General features: G+C 42.3%; 1 protein-coding gene across 2 annotated transcripts; it reads right to left on the reverse strand.

Annotated features, from left to right (window-relative positions):
• Positions 1–9,895: 9,895 nt before the first annotated feature.
• On the reverse strand, positions 9,896–14,589 carry PAGE4 (P antigen family, member 4 (prostate associated)). 2 transcript variants are annotated; one of them, XM_011946646.1, is made up of 5 exons: positions 14,554–14,589; positions 13,351–13,458; positions 12,771–12,858; positions 11,197–11,322; positions 9,896–10,023 (listed from the first exon to the last, which is right to left on the reverse strand). In XM_011946646.1, exons 2-5 carry the CDS (start codon positions 13,426–13,428, stop codon positions 10,007–10,009), a joined length of 309 nt encoding a protein of 102 aa, XP_011802036.1. In that variant the 5' UTR covers positions 13,429–13,458; positions 14,554–14,589; the 3' UTR covers positions 9,896–10,006. The 2 variants fall into 2 exon arrangements, with proteins under 2 accessions (XP_011802036.1, XP_011802035.1); XM_011946645.1 differs by lacking the exon at positions 14,554–14,589 and adding an exon at positions 14,491–14,547.
• Positions 14,590–15,024: the final 435 nt, after the last annotated feature.

The following is a 15,024-nucleotide window of genomic DNA, read 5'->3' on the forward strand; positions in this document are numbered from 1 at the left end:
AGGGATTGGACATCACCGAGTTGTTAATAATTTTGACCTGCTCCAATTTTGATCCCTCAAAGTTCAATCTTGAAATTAACCTTTGCTCACTGCATTGGCTAGGCACCCTTGCACTGAAATGGAAGAACCCAATGACTCTCAGTGAACAGCTGAGCCCAAGGCAAGTGGCTCTGTCTCTGGGTATGTAGGGCTACTTTGTTCACCTGTTGTTATCTGGACATTGTCACCTTGCTGTCAGGAGACCTCATGGCTGTTCCAGTAATGGTAGGAATGAGCTCTTTACCTGATTGTCACCACCAAGCCGGTATGGCAGTGTTTTTCTTCTCAGAGGCCCTAAAGTGGTTTTCTGAAGACACACACTAGGAAAACTTCAAGTCTTTGATACAAACCTTTGGTTTCTTACTGTTCCTACCTGAATGGATGATACTAGTGTCTGTAAACACCACAGATTCTCTTCTCTTTCCTCAATCCCAAGGCCCAGACTAAAAGCTAATTGAGTGGCCTTTCTAGCCCTCCAGGAAACACCATTGTGATATTTGGAGATGAAGGGGAACCCAAATCCAGTCAGGAGCAGGGAGAGGAGAGAGAGAGAGAGAGAGAGAGAGAGAGAGAGAGAGAGAGATTCTCCTTAAGATTTCAGCATAGTCTGAAATGGAGGTTGAAATCCCCTGGCCTTGAATGTCATCAGTATCTCTCTGCCTCCCTCTCAGCCCTCCCTTTAGTGTATGGGAGCTTTATCTAGTCTGAGATGGCTGGAAGTCCCTTGGACAAACCATATATTCTTGTATGCCTGTCAATAGGCCAGGTCCTTATATCTTGGTATTCAAAAGACCTGAGATCTTCCAACTCAAAAAGCCTTTCATTTAGTTCTCTTTTCTCAGTGTACATTTTCTGAAATCTCTTCTGTGACTCAAAAGCTGATCTTGGGCTCTTTGATTCTATTTGCATTTCTGCTGAAATAACTCTACCCTGGGGCAGAAGTCTTGGGCCTGTCATCTGCAGCAGGGCCAAGAGTACAAGGGCAAGCTGGAGCTTGGGGTGAAAAACAAAGGTTAATCATTCACAATATCACACCTTCACAGGAAGAAGGAGAAATAGGTTTGTCAATAAAGTGATGGACTCAGGAGGAAAAAAAAGACCCAGGCAGATCCGAAAAGTGAACCTCTGCCTCTTCTTTTTTTTCTCCCCCTAAGAGGAAACTCCATGTTGAAACAGGAGACTTTAGTCTTGTTTTAGTTCCTACTGGATGTTCCATCTCTTAGCACACTAGCCATTGAGATCTGGAAAGATTGCCTTACATATACAAGCATTTATATGTATTCTCTCATTTAAATCTGTAAGACAGTGTGTTATACCTGGAAGCAGATGAGGAAATGAGACTTACAGAGAACAAATAACTTGCTCTTGGTACATAGCTAAGAATTTAAACTGAAATATACTTTCTGTCAAGCCCTCTGCTTGAGAGAACGTGACCTAACAGTTTCCTAGACCTTGGTTCCTATCCAGGTTGAAGCAGGGAAGGGATAGCACTGTGCAGTCCCAAGGTCAGAATGTGTATGCCATATTGGAATCTGGATTATAAGGCATCTTTGTGGGCTGAGCCCTGGGTCCAGTTGTTTATGAAGTCCAAGACATTGTAAGCATGAAAGGGGCTACAAGATGTTGGAAAAGGGTATTCCCTATCCCTCATGATGTCACCTTCCTTTAGATATGCATGAGTATGCAGAAAACAGTTAACATAGCATCCCTGAGACTGTTATATTTAGAAAGACCTTTGGCTGGCATCTAGGAACTTGGCACTTGTGGTAGGCAAAATACTGGATACACAAGGATGTCTATGTCCTAATTCCTGGGACCTATGAATATGTCACTTTACACGGCAAAAAGGATTTTGTAGACATGATTAAGGGTAGGGGCTTTGGGATGGGAAGATTATCCTGGATTAACTGGGTGGACCCAATCCAATCACAGGAGTCCTTAAAAATGGAGAACCTTTCCCAGCTGTGGCCACAAAGATGTGACTTGAGAAGGATTCGACTCACTGTTCTGGCTTTGAAGGTGGAGGAAAATGCTACAGGCTAAGGAATGTGGTGGCCTATAGAAGCTGAGAATGGCCCTCAGGTGACAGCCAATAAGGAAACAGGGACCTCTGTCCTACAATGTCAAGAAACTGAATTCTGCCAACCTGGAATAAGCAGGAAATAGATTCTCCCCTAGAGCCTCTAGAAAGGAACACAACCTTGCCAACACCTTGATTTCAGCCCAGAGACCTATGCTGGACTTCTGACCTACAGAATTGTTAGACGATTCATTTGTAGAGTTTAAGCCTCTAAGTTTGTGATCATTTGTTATGGCAGCAATAGAAAACTAAGACAGCACTTGACATGTTCCCTAATTGAGAAGGGTGCTTCACAGTGCCTGACCAGTTTGTACCCACAACGTAGTTGGTTCTGAACACCTGCTTTCCTTCTGAGAGTCTGGAACTCGGGTACATAATAGGCAGGGGGTGCCTAATGACCAGACCCCAATACAAATTTGGGGCACTAAGTGAGCTTCCTTGGGCAAAACATTACCCCAAAATTGTGCATTTTCATTTGTGGAGAAGGATGTGCTCGATGGGCCCCCTCACAGGAGACAGAGAGCATGAGGAAGTCTGTGCGTGGACTTCTCCAGACCCCACCTGTTCTTTTTACTTCTTGCTGATCATATTGTATAACCTTTTGCTGTAATAACAGCAATGAGTACAATAATATACTGAGTCCCATGAGTCCTAGCTAATTCACTGAATGTCTGGGCGGTCTTGGGGACCCCTGAAATGTTGAACGGTCACAGGCCACATTTTGAGTGGCCAGCAAGTTCCAAAGTGCTACAGTAGATGTGAGCTGAAAGCAGGCCTTTACATTCTATGTCTCACTTGGGTTGGTGACTGATAGAAATATGGGGCCCTGGATGACTGCCTTCCCTGTTGCTAAGCAACAGTGGTGTTTTCCAGAGCAGGGCAGGTTGATGGGGGCGGCAAACAGGAAGTGCCATGTTCCACCATGGAAGAGGCACACCTGCTCCCTCTGGTGGTCTGTACCTTTCAGCTGGCATGGCCAGAGATGGGCACTTGCCATCACTGATTCATAGAAGCAAATATGGAGGCCACAGGCTGACCCACCTGCTGGATGTTGAAGTTCAATTCCAATAGGCCTTGAGGCCCAGCAATCTCGAGAAATTCCACTATGGGAATGTTTCATCTATTTCTCCTGGAAATATATCCTAAGTGCAGAATTGTTTCAAGAAAATATCTGGATGAGCTGGGCACAGTGGCTCACACCTGTAATCTCAGCAGTTTGGGAGGCCAAGGTCGGTGGGTTACCTGAGGTCAAGAGTTAGAGACCAGCCTGGCTAACATGGTGAAACCCCGTTTCTACTAAAAAGACAAAACTTAACCAGGTGTGGTGCTGCATGCCTGTAATCCCAGCTACTCGGGAGAGTAAGACTAGAGAATCGCTTGAACCTGGGAGGCAGAGGTTGCAGTGAGCCAAGATCTCGCCACTGCACTCCAGCCTGAGCAACAGAGTAAGACTCTGTTGCAAAAAAGAAAGAAAGAAAGAAACTGTGTGGACGGACAGTAGAATCTTGGAGCACACACTTGATTGTTCTTTCCCTCTGAATGGAGACACTAAATGTAGAGGGGAGTCACCTCCCGGAGGGGAGTCAGAAACCCTACATGAAGGTGTAGCTTGGTAAGAGTGGAGTTACCTTTCTTGATCTTCCTTATCTAACGAGACACCTCCAAAACACATCTCTTAGGTTTCTTCCGAAATTAGGGGCCCTAAATGTCGGTGAAATTTTACAACTACAGAAGGAAGGTGGCCAGCTTAGTTTGTTCTTTTATTCCACCTTCCTTTCAGTCATGTGTTAAGGCAGCAAGCTAGCTGCTGTTGAATACAGTGGTAAACCAGTCGGCCATGGCCCCTGTGCCCCACCGCCCCCATGGACTTCCCTGTCCAAAAAAACCCTTCCATCTGGTATCACCATGACCTGTCCCCTAATAATCAATATGGAGTCTGACCACCAATTTTTTTTAAGAGGTGGGATCTTGCTTTGTCACTCAGGCTGGAGTGCAGTGGCATGATTATAGTTCACTGCTGCTTCGAATTACTGGACTCACGCCATCCTCCCACCTCAGTCTCCCGAGTAGCTGGGATTACAGGCATGTGCAACCATACCCGGCCTGACCACTGAGTCAAACAGACCTAGATTCCCAGTACTGCCTGGGTCATATGTAGAACCTACAGCTAGATCGACAGGACTTGGAGAAGGGACGTGGGACTCTGAAGCACACATGCTCAATGCCATTTTCCCAAAGTCAGAGCATCATCATCCCCTACCCAACCCAGGCTCTTCTGAATAGTCCTTCTAAATTTTGGAGAAGCCCTACATTAACAGTCCTTCCTCCCAGGAGGTTGCAGTGAGCTGAGATTGCACCACTGCACTCCAGCACTCCAGCCTGGGCGACACAGCAAGAATCTGTCTCAAAAAAAAAAAAAAAAAAGTCCTCCCTCTCTAAGGTGGAAACGAATTCAGCCTAGAGGAGAGGTGTGAGCCCTAGGCTCCACCAATTAGATGTTCCCCATCCAGATTTTTAATCAGGAGAAACATGTGAAGAGACCATTGGGAATCAGATGAACAGTAGAAGCTATGCCTGGTGACAGTGGCAGATCATGGCTGAGACACACTGAGTTTTCACAAACAACTGTAAGAGATATCCTAGTGGCACTGGACTCAGCCTCAGCAGCTCCTGTCCGCAGAGGGGGTAGGATTGCAACTCGTGGCCACCTAGCTCCCAAACCAGATTCTCTGGCCTGTTTGAGGTTTCCCTGAGCTACCTAATAGCTGTTCAAAAATCCCTTTTCTGAGTAAGTAAGCTAAAATTGGTTCTGTTGATGCAACTAAGAAGCCTGACAGAAAAAGAGGAACCTGAAAAAAACAAACAAACAAACAAACAAAAACAGGGACCCGCTAATTTGTTTTCTTTTTGACACTGACAGAACTAGGGATCAGGAGCATCTGGTATCAAAGATGACTAGAGTAGGGGTCTCTTAAGTCCTATTCTGACTACCCATTTGTAAACTTATTTGTTTATTTCTTTAAACACTTTTTCGATTTTAAAAGTCCTAGGTCCTCCATTCCTAAGGCCTGAACTCTTACACTTACCTATGAAGAGGATTGAAAACATGCAAAGTGAATCCACGCTGCTAACTGACATTAATGTTGCTCTATGGCCTGTGCTCCACTGACCACAAGATGGCGAAAGAGATTATCACATCAAGCCACCCTGTCTTCCTCCACCACCTCCACACCAGTATTATCCGAAAGAGGAGAACATTTATTGAGCACTTACTGTGTGCCAGGCACTGTTCCAAGGACTTGAACATATGAAGTCATTTAATCCTCACAATAATCCTATGAAATAGGTACCATTTCACGTGAGGAAACCAACGCACAGAGATATCTGTCTGGTTTAGCTTTTAGCTATTTTCATATCATTTATCTACCACTATTGTCCATCTATCATCTATCTATATCTACATATTAATTTACTATCTAAAAATTTTGATTTTAAGTGCTTTTACATTATGAAAGTAACACATGTTCATGGCAAAAATATTCAAATGATAATAACTAGTAAAAATACAGTCCTCACCCCTCCCTGTTTATCATCCCTGTAGAACTAGTAATAACCATTGTTAACAATTTTTGTGTATTCTTTCATAAATTTTCTATGAATATGCAAGCATATTTTATACCTATATCTTACGCACACACATAAACAAGACCATATTCCACACACTGTTCTACAGTGCTTTTTCCACTTAGCATTGCATCTTGGATGTCAGATGTGGGCTGGATGGCTCTTGCCTGTGGACCTCATTTATAGGCCTTGGGTGTGACACTGGCTGCACCTACCTGTGTACCAGGGAGCAAGTAGTGTCATCTGGTGCACCGGAGCTCCAGGTGGCAGTGAGTGTGGGAGATGGGGGAAGCTGACAGGCTGCAGGGGGTGAGGAGGTGTATTGGGATGTAGGGTAAGTTTGTTGATGGTTCTCAGGTGGGTCTGGCCCTCACCTCTGGTGTATTCTGGCCCCTAACCCTGGTCCCAGACAAAATTCAGATTTGGATGCAACCAACATTCACAGTGCCTTTAGAACAGGCCTAGCTGTTTACTTTGCACATTAGCATTTTTTAAAATCTCAATCTATATAGAATCCTTGGGAGGGAGGAATTATCTGCATTTTACAAGCAATAAAGCTAAGACTCAAAGAGGATCATCTACATGTTATTATACAAAGCTTTTCAGAAGTAGAACCAAAAGCCAACTCAGTTCTTTTGATCCCTATCCAGGGTACTGTCCACCGCACTTCAGCAAAGGTTTCCAGGATAGTACCTTGTGCCTGACACAATGGTCGTGGAGTACAGGCTTTGTATCCCCTTTTACAGCTCTGATCTTCCTCCCTTATTCTTTCCGTCTTCCATGCAGGCTTCCCCCAGCCACTACAGGGCTGGGGGCCGAGCGGATGCCAAGTCCAGAAATGTTTCTGAGGCTGTGAAATGTCCCCTCCAAGGAGCCTGCCTGAGGAGCGCGGGCAGAAGCTGTGACAGGCCATCATTTCGGCAGCTGAGCCTGCCTCCAGCCCCGTCCCAGTCTCCCCTCCCACCCCAGGTCCTGCCCTTCTCGGAAAAGGCTGAAGCTCCAGCTGCAGTTCTGGGGAGGCCTGGACCCCAGCTCCGGAGGGGCTGTGGTTCCCAAGGCTGTTGGGCCTGGAGAGGAGCGTCCCTGGCCCATCTTATCAGCGCTCTGCAGGGTCTGGGCCTGCTCCTTGTCTCCTTCTGGGCTCCTAAGGCCATGGGTGAGTTGATGGTTTGGCAGCTGGCCTCCTGGCCCAGCAGATGCTGAGCAGCCTGGGGGTACAATCCAGCTCTTCTCTCCAAGGCCAGCTGGAGGGATGAGGCATGACAAGGGCATCCCTACAGCTGGCACCTCCCCTTCAGCTGAGAGGGGGCCTAAACTACAGGGCACAGTTCCAAGACCCTTAAGCCCTGGCAATGTCTTGGGGTAGGCAGCAGGTGGAAGTGGAAAGAAGCCTGTGGAGCTACCAGCAGGGAGAGGGGATCGGACATGGGGCTGAAGGGCCTCTGGGAATCCCTGTGCCAAGGGGCTGCTGGCACTGGGCAGCAGCACCCCAAATCCCACGAGGAGTGTGCCCAGAGCAAGTGGCTCAGACCTTGGGCATGGCTCAGGGATGTCGGTTTGTAGCTGCTGGTCCCAGACAGTGCAGCCCAGGGCAGGCATCAGGACATGGGTCGGAGGAGAAAGAGTGTTCTAGGAAGAGTCCAGTCCCCGAGTGCTGGTGGTGGCTGGCCACAGCCTAGTGCACGCTGTCTGGCTTGTACAGCTGTGCTGCCTGACTGTACATACCCTAGCAACATTCTCCTTGCTCAGCACTGGACATCAGCTCTCCACCTGGCGTCTTCCTCCAGGGAGGGAATGGGGAGGCTTCCTAGGGTTAGTAGCAGGAGTTGGTCCTCAGGAATCAGGAGCTCTTGAAAGGAGGATGCCTGGTTTCCATACAACTGAGGGTCGCCCTGGGCCCTACCCTTCCTGAGTAAGTTTGAAGCACTCCAACATTCTTTCAATAAATGTCTGCCCTTTGCTCTAAAACTAGTTTCTAGCTGTCATGATGCACTCAGTTTATAAGGCCCTTCCCTTCCATCTGCCACCTCTCTCTTACCCCCAGGTGACAGATGTAGAAACTAAAAATGATGTCCAGGTTGTATTAGATTTCCTTGCATACCCACAGCAGTTCCAATACCTGGTGATGGACTGGGAGGAGTAAAACCTTCCACCAGGAACCCTCCAGCAGGTCTACTCCGCATCCCCTCCTCAGGGTAAGAATCAGTGCTAGGATACCTTAAAGGCAGACAAAGCCAAGTGATTAGTTTGCCAGTAGCGAAGAGCCCCACCTCCTTATTGCTTTTTGTCTGCTTATTCTCTCAGTTACCAACCTCTTTTCGTATTCTGCCAATTTTCCCATCATATTTTGAAGCCACATTAGGCTCGTATTTAAAATCGAATCTTGCTAGTGAATTGAACCTTTTCTCTGTGAAATACTTTATTCCTAGTAATGCTCATTTGCCTTAAAGCCTATTTTAATTATTTTATGCAGAATATCTTTTGTCTATCCTTTTACTTTCAACTTCTGTAAATTTTTATGTTTTGGACGTATCTTTTATAAACAGCTATTGTCAGTTATCTATACTGTGTAACACAACAACAGCTAGAAAGTGTTCAAATGTTTGGAAGAAATACACTTCTAAGTAATCTATCATTCAAATAAATAATGTGAATTAGAAAATATTGAGTTGAATAACAAAAATACTAAATATAATCTGTGGACGGCAGCTAAAGCCCTCATTAGAGAGAAAGTTAATGAAGTATACATTAAAAAGAAGACTGAAAATTAATGAACTAAACATCTATCTCAAGGAGTTAAAAACAACAAATTAAACACAAAGTAAAAGAATAAACATGGGAGCCAAAATTAGCAAAATATAAAACAAAAATAGGATAGCCAAAAGTTATTTTGAAAAGACTCTGACATTGATCAAGAATACAAGACAGAAGACATAAATTATCAGTTTTATGAGTGAAAACAGGCATTAAGAGGATAAGGAGAGGATACTACAGACTATTTTGTATAACAAAAATTTAGATAATATGGACAAAATCCTAGAAAAATAAAACCCAAAGTGAAGAAATAGAAAATTGAAATAGTCCTAATGTGACTAAAGATATTGATTCAATTTTAAACTTCCCTACAAAGAGAACTCCAGGTCCAGAGAGCTTCACTGGCAAATTCTATCAAACATTTAAGAAAGGATTCCAATGTTAGCTGAACTACATGAGAAAAATAAAAGGAGAATATACATCCTAACTCATATTACGAAGCCAGAATACCCTTGATACCAAGGCTTGAATGGAGTGAGTATTAAAAATTTATAGGTCAAGCTCATGAACAAAAGTGCAAAAATCCTAAACAAAACATTAGGAAAAGGAACCAGTAATACACAAAAGAACAGTATATGACAAATTAAATTGGGCTTATTCTAGGAATGCTATATTAACAGCTTAATGGAGAAATATCATACACCTCAATAGATGCAGATCAAGTGTTTGATAAAATTCAACATATATTCATGGTAAGCATGGTAAGTACTCTTAGAAAACTAAGAATTTTTTTGAAAAGTCCTTAATATAATACAGGTTGAGTATACCATCCCTGAATTGCTGTTTCAGATTTTGGAATACTTGCATCATACTTACTGGTTAAACATCCATAATCTGAAAATCTGAAATCTGAAATGAGCACTTCCTTTAAGCATCACAGAGGCACTCAAAAAGTTTCAGATTTTGGAGGACTTCGTATTAGGTATACTCAACCTGTAGAAGGACTCTACATATATTTTTAAAACCTCTCATAGTGAAATGTTGAAAGTTTTCCTCTTGACATCAGGAATATAACAAGAATTCACATCATCATCACTTCTAATCAACATTGTACTGGAGGGGTCTGGCCAGTGTCATAAGGACAAGAAATGAAAGTATAAAGCCTCAAAAGGAAAAAACAGAATTATCATTATTTACATGTGGTATGATTGTGTATGGAGAAAATCCAAAAGGATGTAGGGATAAACCAACAGAATAAGCAAGTTTAGCAACGTTGCCCAACACAAAATCAGTATACAAAAATATATACCAGCTCTAAACAGAACACAAGGAATTTTTAAAGATACCATTTACAATAGTTATCAATTTCCTAGGAATAAATTTTACAAAAGACACGCATGACTTCTTCAGAGAAAACTCAAACTTTATTGAGAGAATTTTCAAATTTTCAGTCACATTTTCAATGTGACATCAGCCATGTGTGTAGCTTCAGCTTGTCTTCTTTTTAACTTATGGTTGCCCATCTCCTAAAATATAAACATAACATTTGAGTTCATTACCTAGCAGAACTTTACTGAGATGATACTAAAAGCACACAAACAACACTAGTTTTGGTTTTTTAAGATGAAATGAAAACCAGAACCCTAACCACTGCATAGACTTCTGTGCTAATGTACATTTTCAGGCATATGTGTACTAATTTTTAAAATTCATCACTCTAGTGGTATGAGGAAACAAAGGCTTCTCAAGTCAACAGATTAAATGCTATGAGCCCATTTAAAGATAATTTTAAGTAGAGGGCAAAAACAGCCACTGATTTCAGTTTTATTTTGTTTTGATTTTTAATCAAACAAAAACTCTAAGAAGCAAAAAACAAGCAAGTAAACACAGTGTCACTCAAATGTATTGACTAAAAACACTCTACTAATTATATATTAGCTAAGGAATTGTTTAGCTGACTAAAGAGAGGTCAAAGAATGCCATTCCATTTGGTTTGTCTCTTTTGTGCAAAAGTGCAAAAATAATTCATTGATCTAGTTAAATCTTTATGTGGACTCTTTACACCAGGGTGGCCATTTGTCTACCTGTTAACCTGATGTATTCCTTTCCCTCTCAAAAGTGTCCTGATTTAGATGATAAAAATTACATGGTTGGAGGCCAGATATGCCTGTTAAAAAAAAATACGTAGTCTTACTGGTTTATTTAAGCTACTACCATATAGATGACATTAAAATGAGAGGGAAAATGCTACTGTTTCTCAGTCTAGCTCGCAATTTAAAAAAAAACAACAAACCGACTTGGAAAATTCAAAACATACAGATCTATCTTACTTGTTAGTGCCTAAAAGCAATTTGTGATAAACAATTCTGGCAAATTTTTTTTTAAAGCAACACTATGTGTCATTTAGATACCCAATTGCCCTGGGGTATGTTAAGTAATATTTTTAAGTAATTTTTAAAGTGTTTGATCACTTGCCTTGAGTTTTGGAAGATTTCTACTCCAAAGTAATAATACTTTCATATTTTATAATTCAACAACATGGCTTTGACCTAATTCATTTTTTCCCTGACACTGTCTTTGAATCAAGTATTTGGTGTCTGAACTACCTTTCAAATAATATTTGTATGTGAGACTTGTTATTAAAGTATATTATAGAAAAAGAGTAACCCCATGACTTCCATTCCGAATAAATAACGTACCTGCTTCTTTAGTCTTAGCACGCTCCGAATTAGGTGGAGTCTTCTCTTTTACATCAGAGCCATCTTCACGCTCATTCCCAGTGTTTTCCAGATCCATTTCCTGGCAATCACCTTCCACTTTACGTTCTCATATAAATAAAAAAATTATTGATATAAGTAAGCAGTAAACTATAAATTAGTGTTACTAAATAAAGCTCTGTAGGCTTGTATTCTAACAAATGTGAGGCATGAGTGCAATGGGCATTAGAATTTTCTGCTAGAAAATGGGGAAGAATATTATCTCTACTAGGAAGTTTTCTTTTCCTACGGCTGTTTAAGACAACTTAGTTGTCACTTTCACGATCTGCATATACTTCTGTTACTGTAAATCACTCATTAGAGCAGTATTTATTTACATGAATTTCCCTGATTAGATTGCAAGCTCAAGGAAGAAATCATTCTCTCATTTATATCCTCAGTACTTAGTACATTTCCCAGCACCTAGTAAGCCCCAGTAAATGAATGAAAAAAATGTCTGTAAAAACATTAACATAAGACAAACCCAAATTAAAGAACATTTTACAAAACAACTGGTTTGGATTCTAGTTGTCAATGTCATGATAGGCAAAGAAAGACTGAGGAACACTTCCAGATTAAAGAAGACCAGAGAGATATGACAACTAAATGCAATGAGTAGTCTTGGATTAGATCCTGGATCAGGAAAAAAATCCTATAAAGGACATTCCTAGGCCAACTGACAAAACTGCAATAGACTATATATTAGATGTTTTCTCAATGCCAATTTTCCTGAATTTGATAATTGTTCTGAGGTTATTTAAGAGATTATTCATATTTTTAGCAGATACATACTGAATTACTTACAGAGTAAATAGTTGTGATATTTGAAACTTACTCTCAAGTGGTTCAGCAATAAAATATTAATATGGCAAAAACAGGGAGATAAGTGGCAAAATGTTATAGCAATTGGTGAATCAAGGTGAAGAATAAACAGGAGTTCACTGTACTTAGATAACTTTTCCTTACATTTTAAATCCTTTCTAAGTAAAAAGTTAAAAAATGAATATATGACAAATAGATAATGGTTCAGAAAGACAAAAGTATTGAAGACTTTTAACGGCAACTAAAAGGATTTCACATTTTTATTTCTCTGAATTATGACATTTTCTAAAAATTGCTGTGTAAGAGCTAACCATAATGTATCTAGGTTTGCTCAAACTTTTAATGCAATGACGTATGCCCAGAAAAATAATATCCCAATAAAACCAAGTTTAACTCATGAAACAGTTTACAATTTTTTCTAAATTTAATGTAGTTTCCTTTTGTTTGCTAATATAGAGTTTGGCAAGGATTGTATTTTCCAAGTATGCCAAAGAACTCTTAAGATATAAGACAAGTAAAATGCCGAAGAGAAAATTTATCACAAGAAGGACTACGGCAGCTGAAAACTACATTATTCCCTTACAAAGTATTACCTTACAGGTTTCCAGCCAACTTTTAGGGGATGGTTTATTTATTCCTGTTACTAGTATAACATCATACATGAAATACAAAATGCTCCTCCATGCCCTTCTCACCTTCAATCGGAGGTGTTCTTTCTCTCGCTCGTCCAGGTTCAATATCCTGATTGTCAGTTGGTGGTTCCTCTTGCTGAGATTCACCAGGCTTTTGAGACGTGGGGGAGAGTAGATGCAAATAGAATATTGTTATTAACACCATGGCAATAGAAGTCACAAATATACATACTATGTGAAGATAGCTAGTCACAAATAAATCTGAAGAGGTTTTTCCCAGCCTCTCTATAAGCATTCTTAAGAAAAGTTATTCTTCCTATATAGAAAATACTTTAAGGAGTTACCTGCAAGGACCGATGATTCTGGAACCTATCTTCATCTTCTCTGGGCTGTATTATTTATTAATAAGCATGATAGGAAAGTCATAAGGACTATTTCCAGACTCTTAACAACATACATATGCAGACAATATCAGAAAATAGGTCTCCTTGCTCAATATCTCATTAATGTGATTTAGTTTGCAACTATTTTCAGCAGGGAAGTCCTTTATGTAACAGATCTATATTGGTTCAACAATGTTTTCGATTTTCTTTCAGAAAAATACATTTCTGCCAATGGAAATAAGACACTGAAAAGTACTCACAGCCACGAATGCAACCACATCGGGAGCCTCCTGACCATCTCCTCTTCCTCTGGATCTTGATCTCACTCTTGCACTCATCGCTCCAACTAGAAGATCGTGAACTGCAGACTGCAATAAAAAAGGAGTAATTATACTCGACTCTTTCCATGGCCATCTGCTGATTGTAATTTTTTTTTTAATTTTGTGAGATTTCCATAATAGGTCCTGAGTTAATAATAACTACGCCTGGTTTCCAATCACATCAAATAAATCTATCTGCAAACTGCTTTGTTTCTTCCACAGCCAACTTGGCAGAGAAGTGATCTTCAAGTCCTAGATCAAAACATGGGGTCTTTCCTAAAGAGACTTAATTTCATAACTGAATTCCATTACGAAGAGATTTTTTAATATTCAGCCACCCCAGGTCCCCTCCTCCCCAGGTTCCCACTGTCCTCTGTCGGCAGTTTCAAGCGCCTCTGGGACTCAAAGATACCTCAAAAAGTACCCCCAAGTTTCGCTCCATCTGATCCCTCTCCCCTCCGTGGGCCAACTTCCTCCCTCGCCCCAGCCCTGCCACAACCACAAGGTCATGGCGGTGCCACCGCCTGTGAGGCCCTTCCTCCACCGAGGCCACGGACTGTGCTGCCCTACCCGCCTGAAGCCCACCAGCTCCTCCTCACACTTAAACTCCCAGGAGGAACGATCGGTGGACCCATCCATTGAGTCTCAGTCTCAGGTGAAAGAGTACCGACAACTGGAATGCAAACAACACCCTCACAGCTCTGCGGCAGTTCACCTCGTGGGTGAAGGGGCTGATGGGAAGACCCCCAGTGAATATGCACACTGAGGCGGGCGCTGTCAAGCGCGGGCCGTCCTACCCTTTCCCTGGTCCCCACTGAGGACTCCGGCATCCGTCCTCTATGGGCAGTTTCATATGCCTCCAGGACTCAGATAGTGTCCCCCTCCAAAACTCACACCATCTTGGCTGACCCTCCTCCCCTTCATGGCCCTCCTTCCTCCCCTGTCCCTGCCCCGCCGCATAGCTGCCTGCTAGGAGAAGGATGAAGACCTCAAGGCCCTTCCTTCTCTGAGGCCAGAGACCACAGTGCCCGACCCACCAGAAGCCCGCCGGCTCACTCATTCACACCTGTTCTCACTTACACTTGACTGGAGTCAGCAGAGAGCCTGGCGAAGAATGAAGAAGGGAAGAGAAGTGGCACCTACCTACTTCTGCCCCTTATTTAGACCTCAGCACTGTCAATCCCACCAGCCAATCCCAAACATGGGGGGGGGTCTCACGTGGGTTGTCTTTCCAGCCCTCTCCCGCCTCCTAGAGGCTCTGTGCCACCTGGAGGAAGGGCCTGCTCAGTCCTGGAAAGGGCTTGTCTCTGGCTTCTGGCCCCTCCTGCAAAATGTTCTGTCCTGGATCTAGGAATGTTCCCAGCTCTGCATATCACCTGCAAATTTACCCTTTAATTTTTTCTCAGTGCTGCTGCCTCAGTGGCCCTCAAGAGGGTATTCAGTCTTCCCAGAGATGTGTGAAAGCTTAGGTTCTCAGAGAGTACAAAGCCATTTTAAGCATGATAGGAATCCAGAAAAAAATGTAAAGAAGAAGGATGATAAACCCACATACATAAATAAGCCTAAACATTTGCACAAAAATCCGGGCCAGGTGCAGCAGCTCATGCCTGTAAT

The sequence above is a fragment of the Colobus angolensis genome, unplaced genomic scaffold (assembly GCF_000951035.1).
Source record: "Colobus angolensis palliatus isolate OR3802 unplaced genomic scaffold, Cang.pa_1.0 Scaffold252, whole genome shotgun sequence".
Classification (NCBI taxonomy): Eukaryota; Metazoa; Chordata; class Mammalia; order Primates; family Cercopithecidae; genus Colobus; species Colobus angolensis.